Here is a 16952-nt window from a genome sequence, read left to right as displayed (position 1 = left end):
AAAATCAAAGCAATTAATAGATTACAATAATTATAAATATTGGTACAACAGAGATGATCAATAGATTTAAAAGAATTTAACAATACAAAAAAAGCAATTAATAGATTACAATAATTATAAATATTTTTTTTTTTACAACAGAGATGATCAATAGATTTAAAAAAAAAATTTAACAATGATCTTCACTATATCTCAAAAGATTTCACAATTATTTTACTGTTTTCTCAATCACTATCTTCACTATCCGTCAGCATGTACGGGAACATTTTCAGTCTTTTAAATACTGAATGGTCGTTAAAATAACTTTTATAATTGAATCTCTTTAACCTCGATTCAATTATCTTGACATCGTTGACATACATAAAATCAGTTACCTCCTCTGTTCCACAACTGGGTATACAATAATCTGTTGGATGTATGTCAGAAAACAGCGATCTTATACAGCAGTTTTCACACCAACTACTTAAGCACGATACTATTTTGACTGGATCTCTAACTAAAATACTTTTTTCAACAACACTAAAAGTATCTGCAGAATAACTTTTAACAAAACTTGTTATATCTTTGCATTTATCTAGCACTGGATAAAAACACATAGGGCAGAGTAATTCACGTCGGCCATTCCTTTTGTTTTTAACAAAATGCTTGAACTTTATGTGTATCGGTGTTCTTCCCCTTAGCATTATCACAATTTGTCCATCAAAATATCTTAAATCTCTTATCCCAAAGTATTCCAAGAGAGTAAAATCTCTTCGGAAAATTATATTTGCAACTGTTTTTCCTCTGGCTAACAAGTAGCTGAAATGTGTCAGCGCTGACGGGTTCATTTCTTGTACACCTTTATCAATATCTGTCCGCATCAACTCTTTAAACAGATGCGGATAGTAGTTTCTTAATAACTCGGCAATTTCTATTAGATCCGCCTCTCTGCCTGTACCACTCCAACCTCTGACTGTTCTGATACACAGCGTCTGCAGAGAATACATGATGATCGTATATTGCTGTGAAGGAACGATTCAGTCCATTTATAGGTGCATAACTTTCCATCCTTTCTTAACCTTGTTTTCGCTGATATTACAACCTCACCCATTAAGTAGGAAGTGGACTGGAAATGCATACATCAGAATGGTGACAGGCGTTGACGTCATTACTCAGAAGATTGTATCGCATCCACTTTGCGAGTGAGTAAGCATTTCTTAACGCACAAGTACTATTACGTAACTTATGGCAAGGATTTAAACATCCTATTGTCTCAAAAGAACATAATTCCGGCGCCGGACAATTAAGTTCTTTTTCCAAACATATGAAAGTGCGTTTTGTTAAATCGGAGAAGAAATTACACTCGACCTCGCTGAATGCGTACAACGCTGTAGCACCGTCAACCACAGCCTCCAAGATTGGAAGAATTTCTGCATGAGGTATCATACCATTTTCGAATGAAGTTGACTCGCATTCAAGTGGGTTTTTAAATTGGAGTTTTTTACCACCAACTGCTAGCTTTGCATTTCTTTGAAAGGTGACCCACAATACGCTATTTGTGTCAAGATCAGTCGCGGCCAATTCCAACACTCCCGTCTTAGAAGTAACTGCACTCAATACGAGCCTCATTATTACGTGTCTCGCTGGCAAGTGAAGTGGTGTTTATTGTTAGTGGATATATATACCTCTTGTGTATAAATTCATAAAAACGGCGCTTAAAACGACCCTTGTTAGTCCGTGTACCGCTCTTAAGTGAAGTTGTGTGTGTGCTTCTAACCCATCCCATCCTCAACCAATTTATTAAAATGGTCCCACTAGATCATTCCAGAATTCCTTCGGAAAATTGCGAAAACAGATTCCCGAGTGAAGAGATGGGAGAGGAGTCGCTGGATGAATTACAAACCTATTTGCTTCATCTCGATTTTGAAATTTTAATGGAGGAATTGGACAATGTTTTGAATGAAGACCCCGCCTTATTGGATATGCTACCGTTTGAGATCCAGATACATGATGGAACTCCTACAAATAATTGTACGTATGCAGTTTTACTGTTATTATCAGTTGCGGACAATCTACCACCTTTGAGCGCTGAACAATTGTCGGCTACCGCTGAACAATACGGTTTACCCCCAGGCTCGTATTTCGATCCCACGGGGACGGGGCGTTCATGGGGAGTGGTTTGGTTCGTAACGGACATGCCGAGTGCAATTGCATTGTACGTAGGGAGTCCTCAGGCGTTTGGGTTCGGGACAGTGTTCATTTTCAATGAAGACGGGGAAATTCTAGATATTTCACAATTTCTTTAATATTTCTCTTAATTAGTATTCTCTATGTTTGAAAGATTTTTTTAGGTAAAAAAAAGTAGAGATAAATTTTTTTAAATAATTTTTTAATTTTTTAAAAACATCATATTATACATTATTATTCAAATAATTTAATTTCATACAATTAGCGGCTACTCTTTCAATTCTCTCCACTCGAACCGAATCCCTTACATCCTCTCTCAGTTTCATTCATATAATCCACTTCTTCCAAATCAGGATTTAATATTTGTTCACAAATTAATTGTGCGATTCTGTCACCAGCATTTATTTTAAAGACGACGCTACTATTATTACAAATTATAATTGACACATTTCCGCGAAAATCGAAATCCAGTACTCCCCCTGAAATATCTATTCCATATTTTAAGGCCAGACCAGATCTCGGGGCAATCCTCCCATAGCACCCCCATGGCAGCTCAATTTGGAGATCTGTTTTTACTAACAGACGACTTCCTGGTGAAATGGTGTAGTCATATGCGCTTCGAAGGTCAAAACCAGCAGCATTAGTAGAACCCTTGTATAAATCACGCGCGTTTTCTGTAAGTTTCTTATATTTAAGTTTGTAATTCCTTTGCTGACTCATATTTCTTAATAGGTAATTAAACAGCCGTTTGTTGTGCTCGGTCTCCTGCCTGAGATATCCAACAAGGTATATAGCGGCGGATACTGGATTTCGGCGTGTGAGTTAGGATAGGGAATGCGTCTTTTAATCTATCAAAGCCGTTTGTGCTGCGAGTGAACAGGGAGACGCTATATGAGTGTATAATGGTGACTAATCGCTTAGTAATAATCACACCAATTGTAAATTCTCATGTAATAATCATAAACATCTTTGTTTAAATAACGCAGCCTTTCTATTATAGTTGACTTTAACGAATCTTCAGTTAATTTTTGAAAGACTTCTCTCTCATAAAATGCTTCATATTGATCACAGACATTGTGCAAAGCACTCGGATCCGGACTTATTTCCGCCTCTTGGAGGATTTTTTTAAATTCTTCGTCTGCTTTTTCTTTTAATTTGAATATGAATTCCTCTATCTCTTTCCAAAGGGTTAGAGAACCCACCGGCTGTGCTAAAAGGCTGTTCATGATTTTTGTAATGAATTTTCGCCCGATTTATATATATATATATGGATAGTGTCGCAAGTAGGGTGGGTAAAGGGGTTCAAAGACCATCGAGGGCGCCATTTTAGGTTTTCCCCAGTGAACCTGTTGGTACCGGAAATAGGGAAAATTTTAGGAATTCTGGAATATCAAGTGGTATTACATCATCCCCTAATTCCTCCGCTATTAAGCGCACACGTGCCGAGGTCGGCCTCTCACGCGGAATCTGCGCTGCTCCACCCACTTCGCCGCTGATCGACATGCACGTGCCGAGGTCGGCCTCTCACGCGGAATCTGCGCTGCTCCACCCACTTCGCCGCTGATCGACATGCACGTGCCGAGGTCGGCCTCTCACGCGGAATCTGCGCTGCTCCACCCACTTCACCGCTGATCGACACGCACGTGCCGAGGTCGGCCTCTCACGCGGAATCCTTGAGAGAATTTCCAACACTCTTGATGAATGCTGATTCATCTTGTGATTACCATATCCGCCTCAGTGGTTCACCGCAGTGATGATGAAAGGATAAATACCACGTGCAGCTCTCAAGGACATTTTCAGACCTCTTGCTTCATGCTTCGGTACTGGAAGGTCATCCTCTCACTTAGTGCAGTTCTCCTTGGATGATTACGACCTACTCCCAGTTATTTCCCCCTAAGTGATTCGAAAGTATTACCCCTCTTTTAGGTATATAAGAGCTCGCATCTTCCTCCAAATTCACCACTTCAATTCGATCGGCGGTAGAGTACATCAGAGGCGATCCAATATATAGTATCCAAAACCGAACGCAGTAAGTGGGGCTTAGTTTTCTTCCTCACATGTATATATTTAACGTTATATACGATTATTTCCCTAATACTTAACATGTATTTTCTTTCTAGATGGAGAACTTGAGAAGGAAAATTCAGAAGGTGAACAATGAACTCCCTCCCTTCCTAAAAAAAGAAAACCTTGTTGTAGGTTTTAGATATACCATAACATATCTATGGGTGGTTGAAACTAGGTATGGGGATGGGGTTTCGGCAATGATTGAGGGTGCTGGTCAGCGAGGGAGGCTCTTCCTCCCTAAAAGATACTTAAAGGTTTTCAACAGGGAAGCGGTGGATGCTGTGAACCGGGGGGAGGGGGAGCCTCTCACGCTCACCTGGGACGGAGAGCGTTTGTCCTTGGAAGATTAAAAGGTATCTATGATTTAATATTATTTAATTTTTTTTAAATTAGGTTTTTGTGTTTAATTATATTTACTTAAATTTTGATCTTTCTTTAATTACAGATTATTCACATCACTGTGTTGTAAAAAAAACCTTTTTAAAATAAAAGAAATAATTTGGAGAAGGAATAAGTTTTTCTTGAGAGAATATTAGAAATAGAAAACACTTTCCCCGGTTTCCTGCTTGTTACGTCCTGCTGGTCGGAGCTCTGGTTTATATATAACGGTAAGTAGCTTATTATCTAGCAGTGAATAAGAAGATTAGGTATTGCGAAGCATCAGTGTACATAACATTCATTGAGAACATGGACACTTTTTGTGACATTTGTTTCACTTATTTTAGAGATAGACTTGCTCATGAAGCTAGTGACGTTCATCAAAGACATGTTTTACAGAATAGTGTTGGAGTTAATCCGGAAGAATATAAACTTTGTGAAATTTGTTACACTTATTTTAGAGATAGACTTGCACATGAAGCTAGTGAGGTACACCAAAGACATGTTTTACAAGGTAGTGTTGGAACTAATGCGATAGAAGATAAACTTTGTGAAGTTTGTTACACTTATTTTAGAGATAGACTTACACATGAAGCTAGTGAAGTACACCAAAGACATGTTAGTGTTGGAGCTAATACAATAGAAGATAAACTATGTGAAATTTGTTACACATATTTTCGTAACAAAGTCTCTCATGAGAGTAGTGAGGTTCATAGAAGACATGTTTTACGACAAGTTGGAGCAGGAAATGTAAAGGGAATGGTTGAAGTTCAATCGGCAGCGAAAAATAGATTAAAGACTTACTGGGTTAGTGGGTTGGATGAGGGAAGTGATTTAATCACATTTCTGAATAATATCAGGTTACTGGTCATTGAGAAAATTAAATATGTATTGGAATCTTCTCCGGTAAAAATCAATGTTTTGGTCAAGTGTAATTTTTCTAAAGAGGAACTTACGGATGAAAGATGGTTTAAAACGGAAAATGTTAGAATATTTGAGACTGACAATGTAGATGAAATTGTAGAGCATCTGTTTGCTAAATTACTAAAAGAAAAATCCGAACATCAAGCAAAGGGATCAGGGTGGACTTTACGTGAAATTTCAGGTTTAGAATTACGAATAAATAAATATCGTCCTCTGGGCGGATCCACTTTCATCGAACTCCCAAAGAGAATTTATGATACCAAATCAGTAATAAATGTTAAGAATAATGATATATACTGCTTTAAATATGCGATTTATTCCAAATACATGGCAGAAACAGCACCTAGATATTCATGCTCTAGAGTTATAAAATATATTAAGGATAAAAATTTTGAAACAAAGTATGATTGGAATTGCATTAAATATCCGGTTATTTTGAGAGATATTAGTAAATTTGAAATAAAAAATAATATTTCTATTAATGTTTTCGGTATAGATGAGAAAAATAACGTGTATCCTTTAAAAGTTGTGGATGAAGAACTATCTGATCATAGAGATTTACTTTATCTAGTTAAAGAAAATAAATCACATTATTGTTGGATTAAATCGTTTAATAAATTGCTTCATTCACAAATTACGAAAAATCATAATTATATATACGTTTGCAAACGCTGCTTCTGTCATTTTCATACGCATGAAAAACTCGAAATACATCGTTTAGATTGTATGAAAAATGCTCCTTCTAAAATAATTATGCCGGGAGATGATGAAAAATTGTTGAAATTTAAAAATGTTGGTCGTGCAATGCGTGTCCCTGCCATAGTTGTAGCCGATTTTGAGTCAATACTTCCGAAGGTTCAACATTGTTGCTCGAATGATGAGCATTCTTATTCGTGTACAATAGAAAAACATGAAATAATGTCTTTTTGTTTTTTACTAATTTGTACAAATAATCTAAAATTTGAACCAATTTCTTATCGAGGGAGAGATGCTGCGAAAGTTTTTATGAATTGGATCAAAGAGGTAGCCGAACTAGTACAAAATATGTATCAAAATACGGTACAGATGATTGCGTTAACACAAGAAGAAAAACAGGCATTTGAATCCGCTAAGTATTGTCATCTTTGTGGAGAAGAATTGGGTGCTGACCGCGTTCAAGATCATTGTCACTTGACTGGAAAGTTTAGAGCAGCTTTACATTCACAATGTAATTTAAAGTTTAAAATGCCCAAATTTCTCCCTGTATTTTTTCATAACCTAAGCGGATATGATGCTCATTTTATTGTACCAAATTTAGGTTACGATAATAAAGAAATTAATTGCATAGCGAATTCTGAGGAAAAGTATATATCTTTTAGCAAAAGTATCGGTAACAATTTCAGCATTAGATTTGTGGATACCTTTCGATTTATGGCTTCGACCCTATCAAAATTAGCTGACAATCTCCCCCGAGAGAAATTTATTCATACAAAACGAGTTTATGGAGATAAGTTGAACCTTGTTACGAGGAAAGGAATTTTTCCATACGAATATGTTGACAGTTGGGAAAAGTTAGAGGAAAAATGTTTACCACCGAAGGAGAAATTTTATAGTCATATTAATGGAGAAACAGTAAGCGATGACGATTATGAATTTGCTCAAAAAATTTGGTTTGAATTCAATTGCCAGACTCTCGGTGAATACTCCGACTTATACCTGAAAACAGATGTTACGATTTTATCCGATATTTTTGAAAATTTTCGGGATGTTTGCATGGAAACGTATAAGCTTGACCCTGCATGGTATTATACATCACCGGGGTTAGCGTTTGATGCTATGTTAAAGCATACAGGGGTGACTCTCGAGTTGATGACTGATTACGATATGCTGCTGATGACAGAAAATGGAATACGAGGAGGTATTAGTCAATGCTGTAAGAGGTACAGTAAGGCAAATAATAAATATATGAGGGAATATGATGCGTCAATTCCTAATAGATACCTTTTGTATTTGGATGCTAACAATCTCTATGGGTGGGCAATGTCTCAACCTCTTCCTCGTGGTAGTTTTAAATGGCTTAGTGAAGAGGAAATTCGAGAGTTTAATTTGAATATTTCAGATGACAATCCTAAAGGATATTTTCTCGAGGTTGATTTAGATTATCCCGATAATATACATGAAACTCACTCGGATCTTCCATTTTGTCCAGAAAATAAAATACCTCCTACTGGTAAATTCAGAAAATTATTGACAACACTTGAGCCAAAAGAAAAATATGTAATTCATTATGTTAATTTAAAACAAGCCCTTAGATATGGTCTGAAGCTGAATAGAATTCGACGAGTGATCGAGTTTGATCAATCGAGATGGTTAGATCCTTACATAAACATTAATACCGAAAAACGGAAGTTGGCAAAAAATGATTTTGACAGGGATTTCTTCAAACTTATGGTAAATAGTGTATTTGGTAAGCTGATGGAGAATTTAAGGAGAAGAATTAACCTTGAATTGGTGTGTAACGAAAAAAGACTGAATAAATTGATCTCCAGTTCGAGATTTTTAGATAGAACTATATTTTCTGAAAATTTGGTGGCTGTTCACAGTAGAATGTCAACGATTAAAATGGTGAAGCCAATTTATGCAGGACAAGCAGTTTTGGATCTAAGCAAAACCCTAATGTACGATTTTTTTTACGGTCATCTTAAAGTGAAGTATGGGAATAAGATATCGCTCAATCAAATGGATACAGATGGTATGATTATTGATGTTGAGACTAATGACATATACGAAGACATGAAAGAAAACTTAGAACTGTACGATACATCTGCATATCCCTGTGATCACAAGTGTTTCTCAAATTTTAATAAAAAAGTGGTTGGTAAGATGAAGGATGAATGTAATGGTGACATTATGACGAATTTTGTCGGCTTGAGAAGCAAACTTTACTCCTATCGTATGGAAAATGCTAAAGAAGTGAAGAAGGCTAAAGGTATTGCCAAGCCCGTCATTCGAAAATCTATTAATTTCGAACATTACGAAAAGTGTTTACTCGATAATTCCGTAGAGTATCGACAGATGTACATTTTACGATCTAATAAACATGAAATGTACACTCTAAAAATAAATAAAGTAGCCTTGAGTGCAAACGATGATAAACGCTATATATGTAGAGATGGTATCACGACATTAGCCTGGGGTGATTATAGGATAAGAGAAGAATCACGTAAACGGACTTATGATGAGGCCTTCCCCCTCCCTCATCGTTGAAAAGTGTATAAATTCAGTTCGTATTAAATTGTGAATCTCATTTCATTCCCTCACGTGTTACGCTTCACACTGAAATGAGAGCAGTCTATATCTTTTTGCTCTTAACTGAGCTTGCTGTACAAAAGGTGTTATCCAGTGAAAATACCCACACCAATAAAACGTATTGCGTAGCAGAATATCTTCGACAGTATGGATATTTGAACGTGACCGAAAATGAAATTACTAGCATTGACCATACGGAATTGAAAGAGGCTTTGGAAATTTTTCAAGAATACTATAACATTACAAAAGATGGGGAATTGAATGAAATGACTCTGAATTTAACCAATAGACCACGCTGCGGAGTTGTTGATGATCCTGCGTTTTCTGTATACCATTACAAATGGAATATAGGTATAATAAAATGGCATTATGGATTTGTGAACTCGACGTACATGGAGTTAGCTCGGAAAGCGTTTGAAATTTGGAGTCAAGCAGCTAATTTAAAGTTCGAGCATGATCCTAAACATCCGGATATCTTCATAATGAATACACGGTACAATCATAAACAATATTTAAATAGACATTTTTGTTCTTCGCCTTTGGATGGGATTGGTGGAAAATTAGCTCATGCACAATTACCATCAAGTCGAGATATTCCACTAGAAATCCACATCGATCAAGATGAAATGTGGTACTTAGGAATGGATCATCCTGAACTTCCTGAATTTCAAGTCAGTTTGCTCGCCGTTCTTCTCCATGAAATTGGTCACACTCTAGGAATTACACATTCGAATTATGAGAATTCTCTGATGTTTGCGTATTATAACCATTATGATTACCGTCTGACACTACATGAAGATGATATACTAGCAGCTCAATTTCTCTATGGACCACCCTTGGAACCTCAGAAGGAAGATGATCCAGTTCAGGGGAACGATGATGATGCTGAGGGAGCACCTGAATATCCGGAGGATAGATTCAGAGCAGAACCGAATGTTGCAAAAAATAATACTCACCGTCCGACTTTGTGTGAACTTGATAATGTACGCCAGTTACTCATAATCAATAATTTGCTGTATTTATTTCATGAAAAATGGTTTTGGTATGTGGATATGGAAGTGACTGAAAAAATAGACATCGTTGGCCCTCAGCTTATCACAGATTGGTTACCATTTTTACCTGAGCAAGATTTCAATGGTTTTGATGCTCTTTATCGCAGGCCTAGTGGAGAAATTGTAATATTTATCAAGGGCCTGATATACATGGTTAATTATCCAACAATGGAGCTAGTTGAAGGTCGTCCTATGAATATTATATCCGCCGGCCTTCCTAGAAACGCTAGAATTCAAGCAATTGTTAATACATACTCTGCCCGCACACTAATATTTCATAGTGGGGAATTCATTGTTGAAATGGATGAGTGCACTTTTAGACCGAAGAGTCAAGCTCGTCACAAGAAATTAATGCCACAGATACCTACAGGTATACAATCTGCATTTAGACATACTAATGGGATCCTCTACTTTTTTAGAGAGAAAGATGTTTACGAATACAGTGAATTTAATAACACTATGGTGAGGGCTGGAAGAAATGATCTCAATCTCTTTGGTATCCCATGTCCCAAGAATTACCCTTCAGATTTATCGAGCATAGCAAATGACTTGAAAACTATAGTTTCCCGAATGGATAATATTATCGATAATTGAAATTTATAAAATGTTTGTAAACATGCATACATACAATAAAAAAAAAAAAATATCTACCACCTCTTTGCCTTTCATTTGTCGAATTATTTCCTATCGAACCCAGAACATCCAGCGGTTAAGGGGGAGGGAGAGGTTGGCGGGGTTGGAGTGGGGGAAGCAGCTTGGGAAAAGAAGATGACGATCGAAAATCTTATATTAGGAAAAACAAACGACGAGAGAAAACAAAATGAGAAGCGTAAAAAGTAAATTATGTCAGAGAAAATAGAAATAGGTGAATAACGATAAAGAAAACGAAAGGGAAACAAATGACGATCGAAAATCATTTGCTATTGGTAAAACAAACGACGAGAGAAAATAAATGAGAAGCGTAAAAGTAAATTACGTCAGAGAAAATAGAAATAGGTGAATATCGATAAAGAAAACGAAAGGGAAACAAATGACGATCGAAAATCATTTGCTATTGGTAAAACAAACGACGAGAGAAAATAAATGAGAAGCGTAAAAGTAAATTACGTCAGAGAAAATAGAAATAGGTGAATATCGATAAAGAAGATGAAAGGGAAACAAATGACGATCAATAAAACAAGTGACGGTCGATTAAAAAGTCACGTGATAGCGTAATTAAAGATGGCGGAGCGTAATTAATTGTAGGGGGGAGGTAATTAAAAATGGCAGGTGCTGCAGGACGCTTTTTTTCACCCTACTGACACCATCCGGGTTTCAGAACATAGTAACACCTTAGCGTGTCGTGATCTCGTGTGCTACAATTTTTAGAAACGACTCAATAATAATATTATTAAAAACCAACAAACTATATCTGATATGACGATCTGAAATCGTCCTGCTCACTGAACAGAGTAGGTAAGCTGCATAGACTTTCCAAGGAAACCACTTTAAATTTATCCAGTCTCACACCCGTAGGACTCAAATGAAGGGATCCTTGATTTTGATGGAATCAAAGTTTTGAGATTCATGACTGTCTTAAGTTTCATTTAAGGCTAAATGGCTTTATATACGATATTGTCCACGATTTGGAATTTTTAGAATCCAACCCCTCATCTAAAACATAAAAGCAATGGTGAAATGATGTACACATATGCAGGCAAACATGTGTAACTAGCGGGTGGTGGGATTGGGAGTAAGTAGGAAAACAGTTGGAGTATGTACATGAATGCAGTTTTAACCAACAGTCCCTTCAAAATTACCTTTCATTTTTCCACAAACGCACCTTTGCATTCGATTTTAATCTGCTGTAGGTACATTTGGTCACGACACCAGCAGACATCTCACTATGTACCGAGGTCGCATCTCATGTAGGATGAGTGACCCTAAATAATTAGACCTTATTTTTATTTAGGAAACCAACTAATGTATAATTAACATCTCAGATAACGCCAAAAGCAGGTTTATACCTCCAGAAACAGTGGTTCATTCGCACGAAATGGTCACCATCCCTTGGTTTAGACACATGGAGTCGAACAAACGTGACCACGCACCGTACGAAAAGGGAAAGTTGTTCGCCGACCCTTTCGCCATGCCTTCGCCCTCGAGGACCGATTCTGTTTTGTTTGATACGTGATTGCGGATATCGGAATACGTTTGTTTTGCGTGCTCTAGCAGCGACGACGCATGGGAGGCACCAAGGATTAACACCTGGCCGCACAGAGCGGTGCGGGGTTGACGCGAGTCGTTCTCTCCTCGCAACCATGTGCTCTTCACGCATTACTTTCTGTGCCAGTGGACCGAGGACCAGGCCTCCTACACACGCATTTTTCTCCTCAAGCGAAAAGGAAACATCCCGCGAGGCCGGACTCAGTCACGCGTAAGCATCATCTGGCCATGGCGTTCTTTTGACTGTATCGAACTTACTGCAGGAGAGAGTAAGGGCCAAGCTACATTTGCACACTGGTTCCCCTGGGAATGTAATTTTTTTTTCATTTTATTATTATTTTATTTACTATTTCCAGAAGTTAAGATATGTTAAGCACAAAGGTTGGATCAAAGACCATTCATACCTTTGTCGCTGCAATTTAGCTCGCAGTTTACTGGTGACATTCAGGTTAAAAAATGGAAGTGGTACAACGACCGGAAAAGATCTTTGTGCCATCGTACAATAAGGCCCCTCCCAGCCATATAATAAATCTATAAATCAACTTCAGCACACCGAGGTGTTGCAAAATATCGTTGAGTGGTCGTAGAATGAACAAATAAAATACTGTGCATACAAACTTTGTCTTTACTCATAAGTGATTTTATTTTAATTGGATATTTCATTAGATTCGTTAGTACTTTGGTCGGCAAAAATTAATTGTTTTGGCTATTTTGGGTTTACTGATTTTATTACTTTATTATACACGGCGATTAAAAAAGAATACTAAAACTTTAACAATCTGTATTTAATCAAAGAAACACAATGTAAACTTGTGTTACACATCATTATCTAGAGTATTTAATAAAGTATTTTCACTTGAAAACAAGTACATAAATGTTCCATATGACCCCCTCCAGACACCTAAGCGATATCAACCAGATACTCAAACTTATTCCACACTATAAATTTCATATCGGGCGTAAATACATGCACTTTTCCAGAGCAAAGTATTGAATAGAAAATGGACCATTGACTCTCATTAGAGATTGACTCAGGTGCGTAGAAGAAGAACGATCTTCAAGTCTAGAAAATGATGCAGGATAATTCAAGAAGAATACCACAACGTTATAAAACGATAACTCTACAGAGAAGACAAGGAGTGCTAAGCACTATCTGTCCTCGAATTAAGGAAGCTCTGAAATTATCAAGCTCTTAGGTTTCATTTAGTTACTCTTTTGTTCACTTGAGGCGTTGTTGACGTCAGCCTATGACAATGCACTTCATCCCTGGCCTCCCATTTATCCTGAACTATTCCCCCGTGATTTTATTCTTATGGGGGTATGTTAAGGATATGATGTTTCGACCATTAGGTATTGATGATCTGAAAAGAGAAATAATAGCAGCTGTCCAAACTGTTACGCCCGATTGTTAATTAAAGTGTGGAATAAGTTTGAGTATTTGGTTAATATCCCTCGAGTGTCTGGAGGGGGTCAAGTTGAACATCTATGCATTTGTTTTCGAATGAAAATAATTATAAATACTCTATATAATGATGCAGATGATGCCGATGCTATGCGAATCTAATAAAATATTAAATTAAAATAAAATTACTTATGATTAAAGTCAAAGTTTGAGACAGTAACTCACCCAGTACTTCTTCAAGCCGCAGACACAGTGAGGAACTATAGATTATAAGGGAAACTGGGTCTGTTCGAAAAGAAGTCATGAGGAATATATTTTGCCTCGCATAGGAAAATTAAACCTGGAGGATAAAACATAATATGGAGATACGGGACCTTTATGAAGAAAATGAAGCTACCGATGCGATGGTGTCTGGGCAATAGGGACATTTAACTCATTAATGCCCAGGGAATTTTTTTACAATTTTCATCAAAATTTACAAAGTTTCCTTGCAAAGGTATCTTATTTCGGGAAAAATAATTTAATAAATATAATGCAAGTGGAACAATGTTTTTCTTTGCTGGTAAATAAAATGCCATCAAAGTTCTACAGTTATAAATTACAAGTACATCATTCGAACAGAAAAGCATTCTCATAGTGACATTAAATGTATGATACGTACGCGCATTCCACAAAAACATTCAGAAATATTCATAATATATCATGAGAGGCACGAGTAAACACTTCAATGTCAAGTACGGGAATGACCACTTGTGTAACCTTCACAGACTCTGCCTCGTAGTTGCGGTTAGGTTAATTGGCATGATAAAACACCGACCTTGCTCGACAAAGAGAGAAAGTAGAGAGCATAGAAAGGAAACAGCTGGTAGTGTAAGACCCATAGTGGGGGAGAGAGGAGTATTAAAAAACGCGCAAACATTTTGGCAGCACAGGTAGCTAATAGGCGTTTATGGCTCAATAAGAAGTAAACATGGCAGACTCTGACACTGGCACTGGCATTGGAACAGTGATTATAGGAGTTACCACGCGATGATCAGAAGGAAAATGACAACCTAAGAGACAGAAGAAAACAACAGTGGACGACTAGGGACAACAGTGCACGAAGCGAGGAAGATTTTTAAAATAATGGCACTTGTGGGTATTAGGCCAAATCGCAACTACTTCGTCACAGATAACAATGACAGCAACAGTAGGCACATACCCCTCTGATTCGAATTTTTTTAGATTTTTGAAATTCGCTCTAATACCTTGAGTAACATTTTTACATGTTTTTCTCCAACTTATACCCTTTTTTTAAACGACCCTTTACGACTCTTTACCGTCAACTTCCAGAAACGTAGAAAAGGAAATGGATACCAAAACGAGCGCAGCGCTCAATAGCATATGATTATTGATTCAGGGGTGGATCACAGCCTCCACCGGACATTCATTGAAACTACAAACTTTTAACATATGAACAAAACTCGATTAAAACCTTGGATCCCAGATTTACCCGCACCGAAGAAACAGATATTCAGTGTACCTATTTGATAAATAATTGAGGTAAAAATACTGTGCAAATGACTAGATATGAGGGAAAATTCTTTAAAATGCACAAAGAATTAATTATTCGTGTATTTCATTATCTATCAAGCTGATAATTGGATACGTTGCATTAAGAATCGTAGAATTGAAAATGAATGCTTTTATGAAATTATATACAATTAAAGCACTCGGTAGAAATAACTTCATCACTTCATATATGCATAAATACGGCGACGAGGGTATGACGTCTGTGAATAATGGAATTATAGAATACCCAGAAACCGAGATAACTCTTCTTTTCCTTTACATAGGTAAGGTATTATTAGAAAAGCATGAATCATCTTCTACCCACAATTCTTATCCCACACGAAGAAATAAAATCCATGGATTCACCAGTCCCATGAAACATTTTTACCAAAAAAATAGACTCTCCCCAGATTCCTGGTTTTTAAATTCAGTTACTGAGAAGCTGGAAAATTCAAAAAGCGTGCCATATTCAACAGAATATTGAGGCACGGAAGGTCATTAAACCATATTATAGTTTTGCGTTGCATATTTTAAAGGTCTTGGACTCCTACATGTACGACATAGTTATCAACTAGGACAGTTCGATTCTTAAGAAGATGAATAAAAAATATTGATATGAGTGAAAATTATGAAATTAAATCATTAGTAAAACCGCTTAGGCACTCACCTTGCGCCATTCGAAGGTTGTATAAATTAGTGGAATAGAAAAATTAAGATAACTAGAGCTGGATTAAGTCTTTTTAATGATACATATCCATAAACCTGAGAGAATATCCTTCCCAGCAGAGAATTAAGATTACTAGGATTCTCATGAACTTTTGCACTAAATTGGAAAGATCACAGAATTTGGCCATGACTCCCATATTTGATATAATCAAAATTAAGAAAAGTTATTCGAGACATCAAAACTTATTTAAATACTTAAGTTCAACCACATGTTCAATCTCATATACCTAATATAAAAATGAATACGAAAACCATATCTTCTAGTAAATACAAATGATGAAACGGTATTTTCAAATTCAATGTTGCTACCCAATAGTCCTTGAAATAGTTTTTGCGCCTATTATCAGTTTTTCCAGAAATATTAGTCTACATTTAAATGAAGGTGTTTTTTTTTTATTCGTCCTTACATTTCTAAAACGCAATAAAAGAGGGAAAATTCTATACATTGCACAAAAAATTAATTATTCATATATTTCAAAGTCTACCCAGCTGATAATTCGATACGTTGCATTATGAATCTTAGAATTGAAAATTAATGCTTTATGCCCAGCGATTAATTTAACAAACTGCACAATTGATAATATCATTCTCAAAAAAACTCCGGCACACAAAACACCGTAGCTTTCTTTTGGCCGAGGCGATAACATGACGTTTTTGTCAGTGATCACTTTTAAGAGGCGAGAACAAAGGTAATACACATGATTAGATACTTCAAAAGAAGAAAACGCTAAAAAATGCAATATCGCTAAACCAACAAACAGAAGTTTCACGAGTTCGATTACCCGATTAGATATAAGAGCTATAAATGTAGATAACATCGATAAAACCATAAAACTAATTAACATGTCCTATTAATTAACTTGAAATTCTTAAAATTCCTTTTTTATCTCAAAGAATACGAGGTTACGGTGACTGAGGATTCGATAAAGCAAGTCTCACGCCATTTTCACCGCATTTCTAGGAAGGAACGAATGAACAGACAAAACTTTGAGTCACCGCGATGCCTTTCCATTGAAAGATTCCATTACATGCAAATATTAAGCACGTACCCATTCATAATAACCTAATAGAGGGTCTCTCAACGCCGCAAACCCTATAATCCCTGAATTCTGGGGAAGACCAGCCGAGCATATATTCCGCCCACCGAGAAACATCCCCCGTTCCCTTTTACTAATGCATAATGGCAAGCGACG

At 36.6% G+C, this 16952-nt stretch overlaps 1 protein-coding gene across 1 annotated transcript; it reads left to right on the top strand.

The window, feature by feature from the left end:
- Positions 1-2372: 2372 nt before the first annotated feature.
- On the top strand, positions 2373-7214 carry LOC124157254. Its single transcript, XM_046531826.1, has 4 exons — positions 2373-4195; positions 4287-4586; positions 4679-6430; positions 7204-7214. The coding sequence occupies exons 3-4, from the start codon at positions 4921-4923 to the stop codon at positions 7212-7214; spliced, it is 1521 nt and encodes a 506-aa protein (XP_046387782.1). The 5' UTR covers positions 2373-4195; positions 4287-4586; positions 4679-4920.
- The last annotated feature ends 9738 nt before the right edge of the window (positions 7215-16952 follow it).

This window comes from Ischnura elegans, chromosome 4, assembly GCF_921293095.1.
Source record: "Ischnura elegans chromosome 4, ioIscEleg1.1, whole genome shotgun sequence".
Lineage (NCBI taxonomy): Eukaryota > Metazoa > Arthropoda > Insecta > Odonata > Coenagrionidae > Ischnura > Ischnura elegans.
The sequence above is the reverse complement of the archived record's forward strand: the minus strand, read 5'-3'. Positions and strand labels throughout refer to the sequence as shown.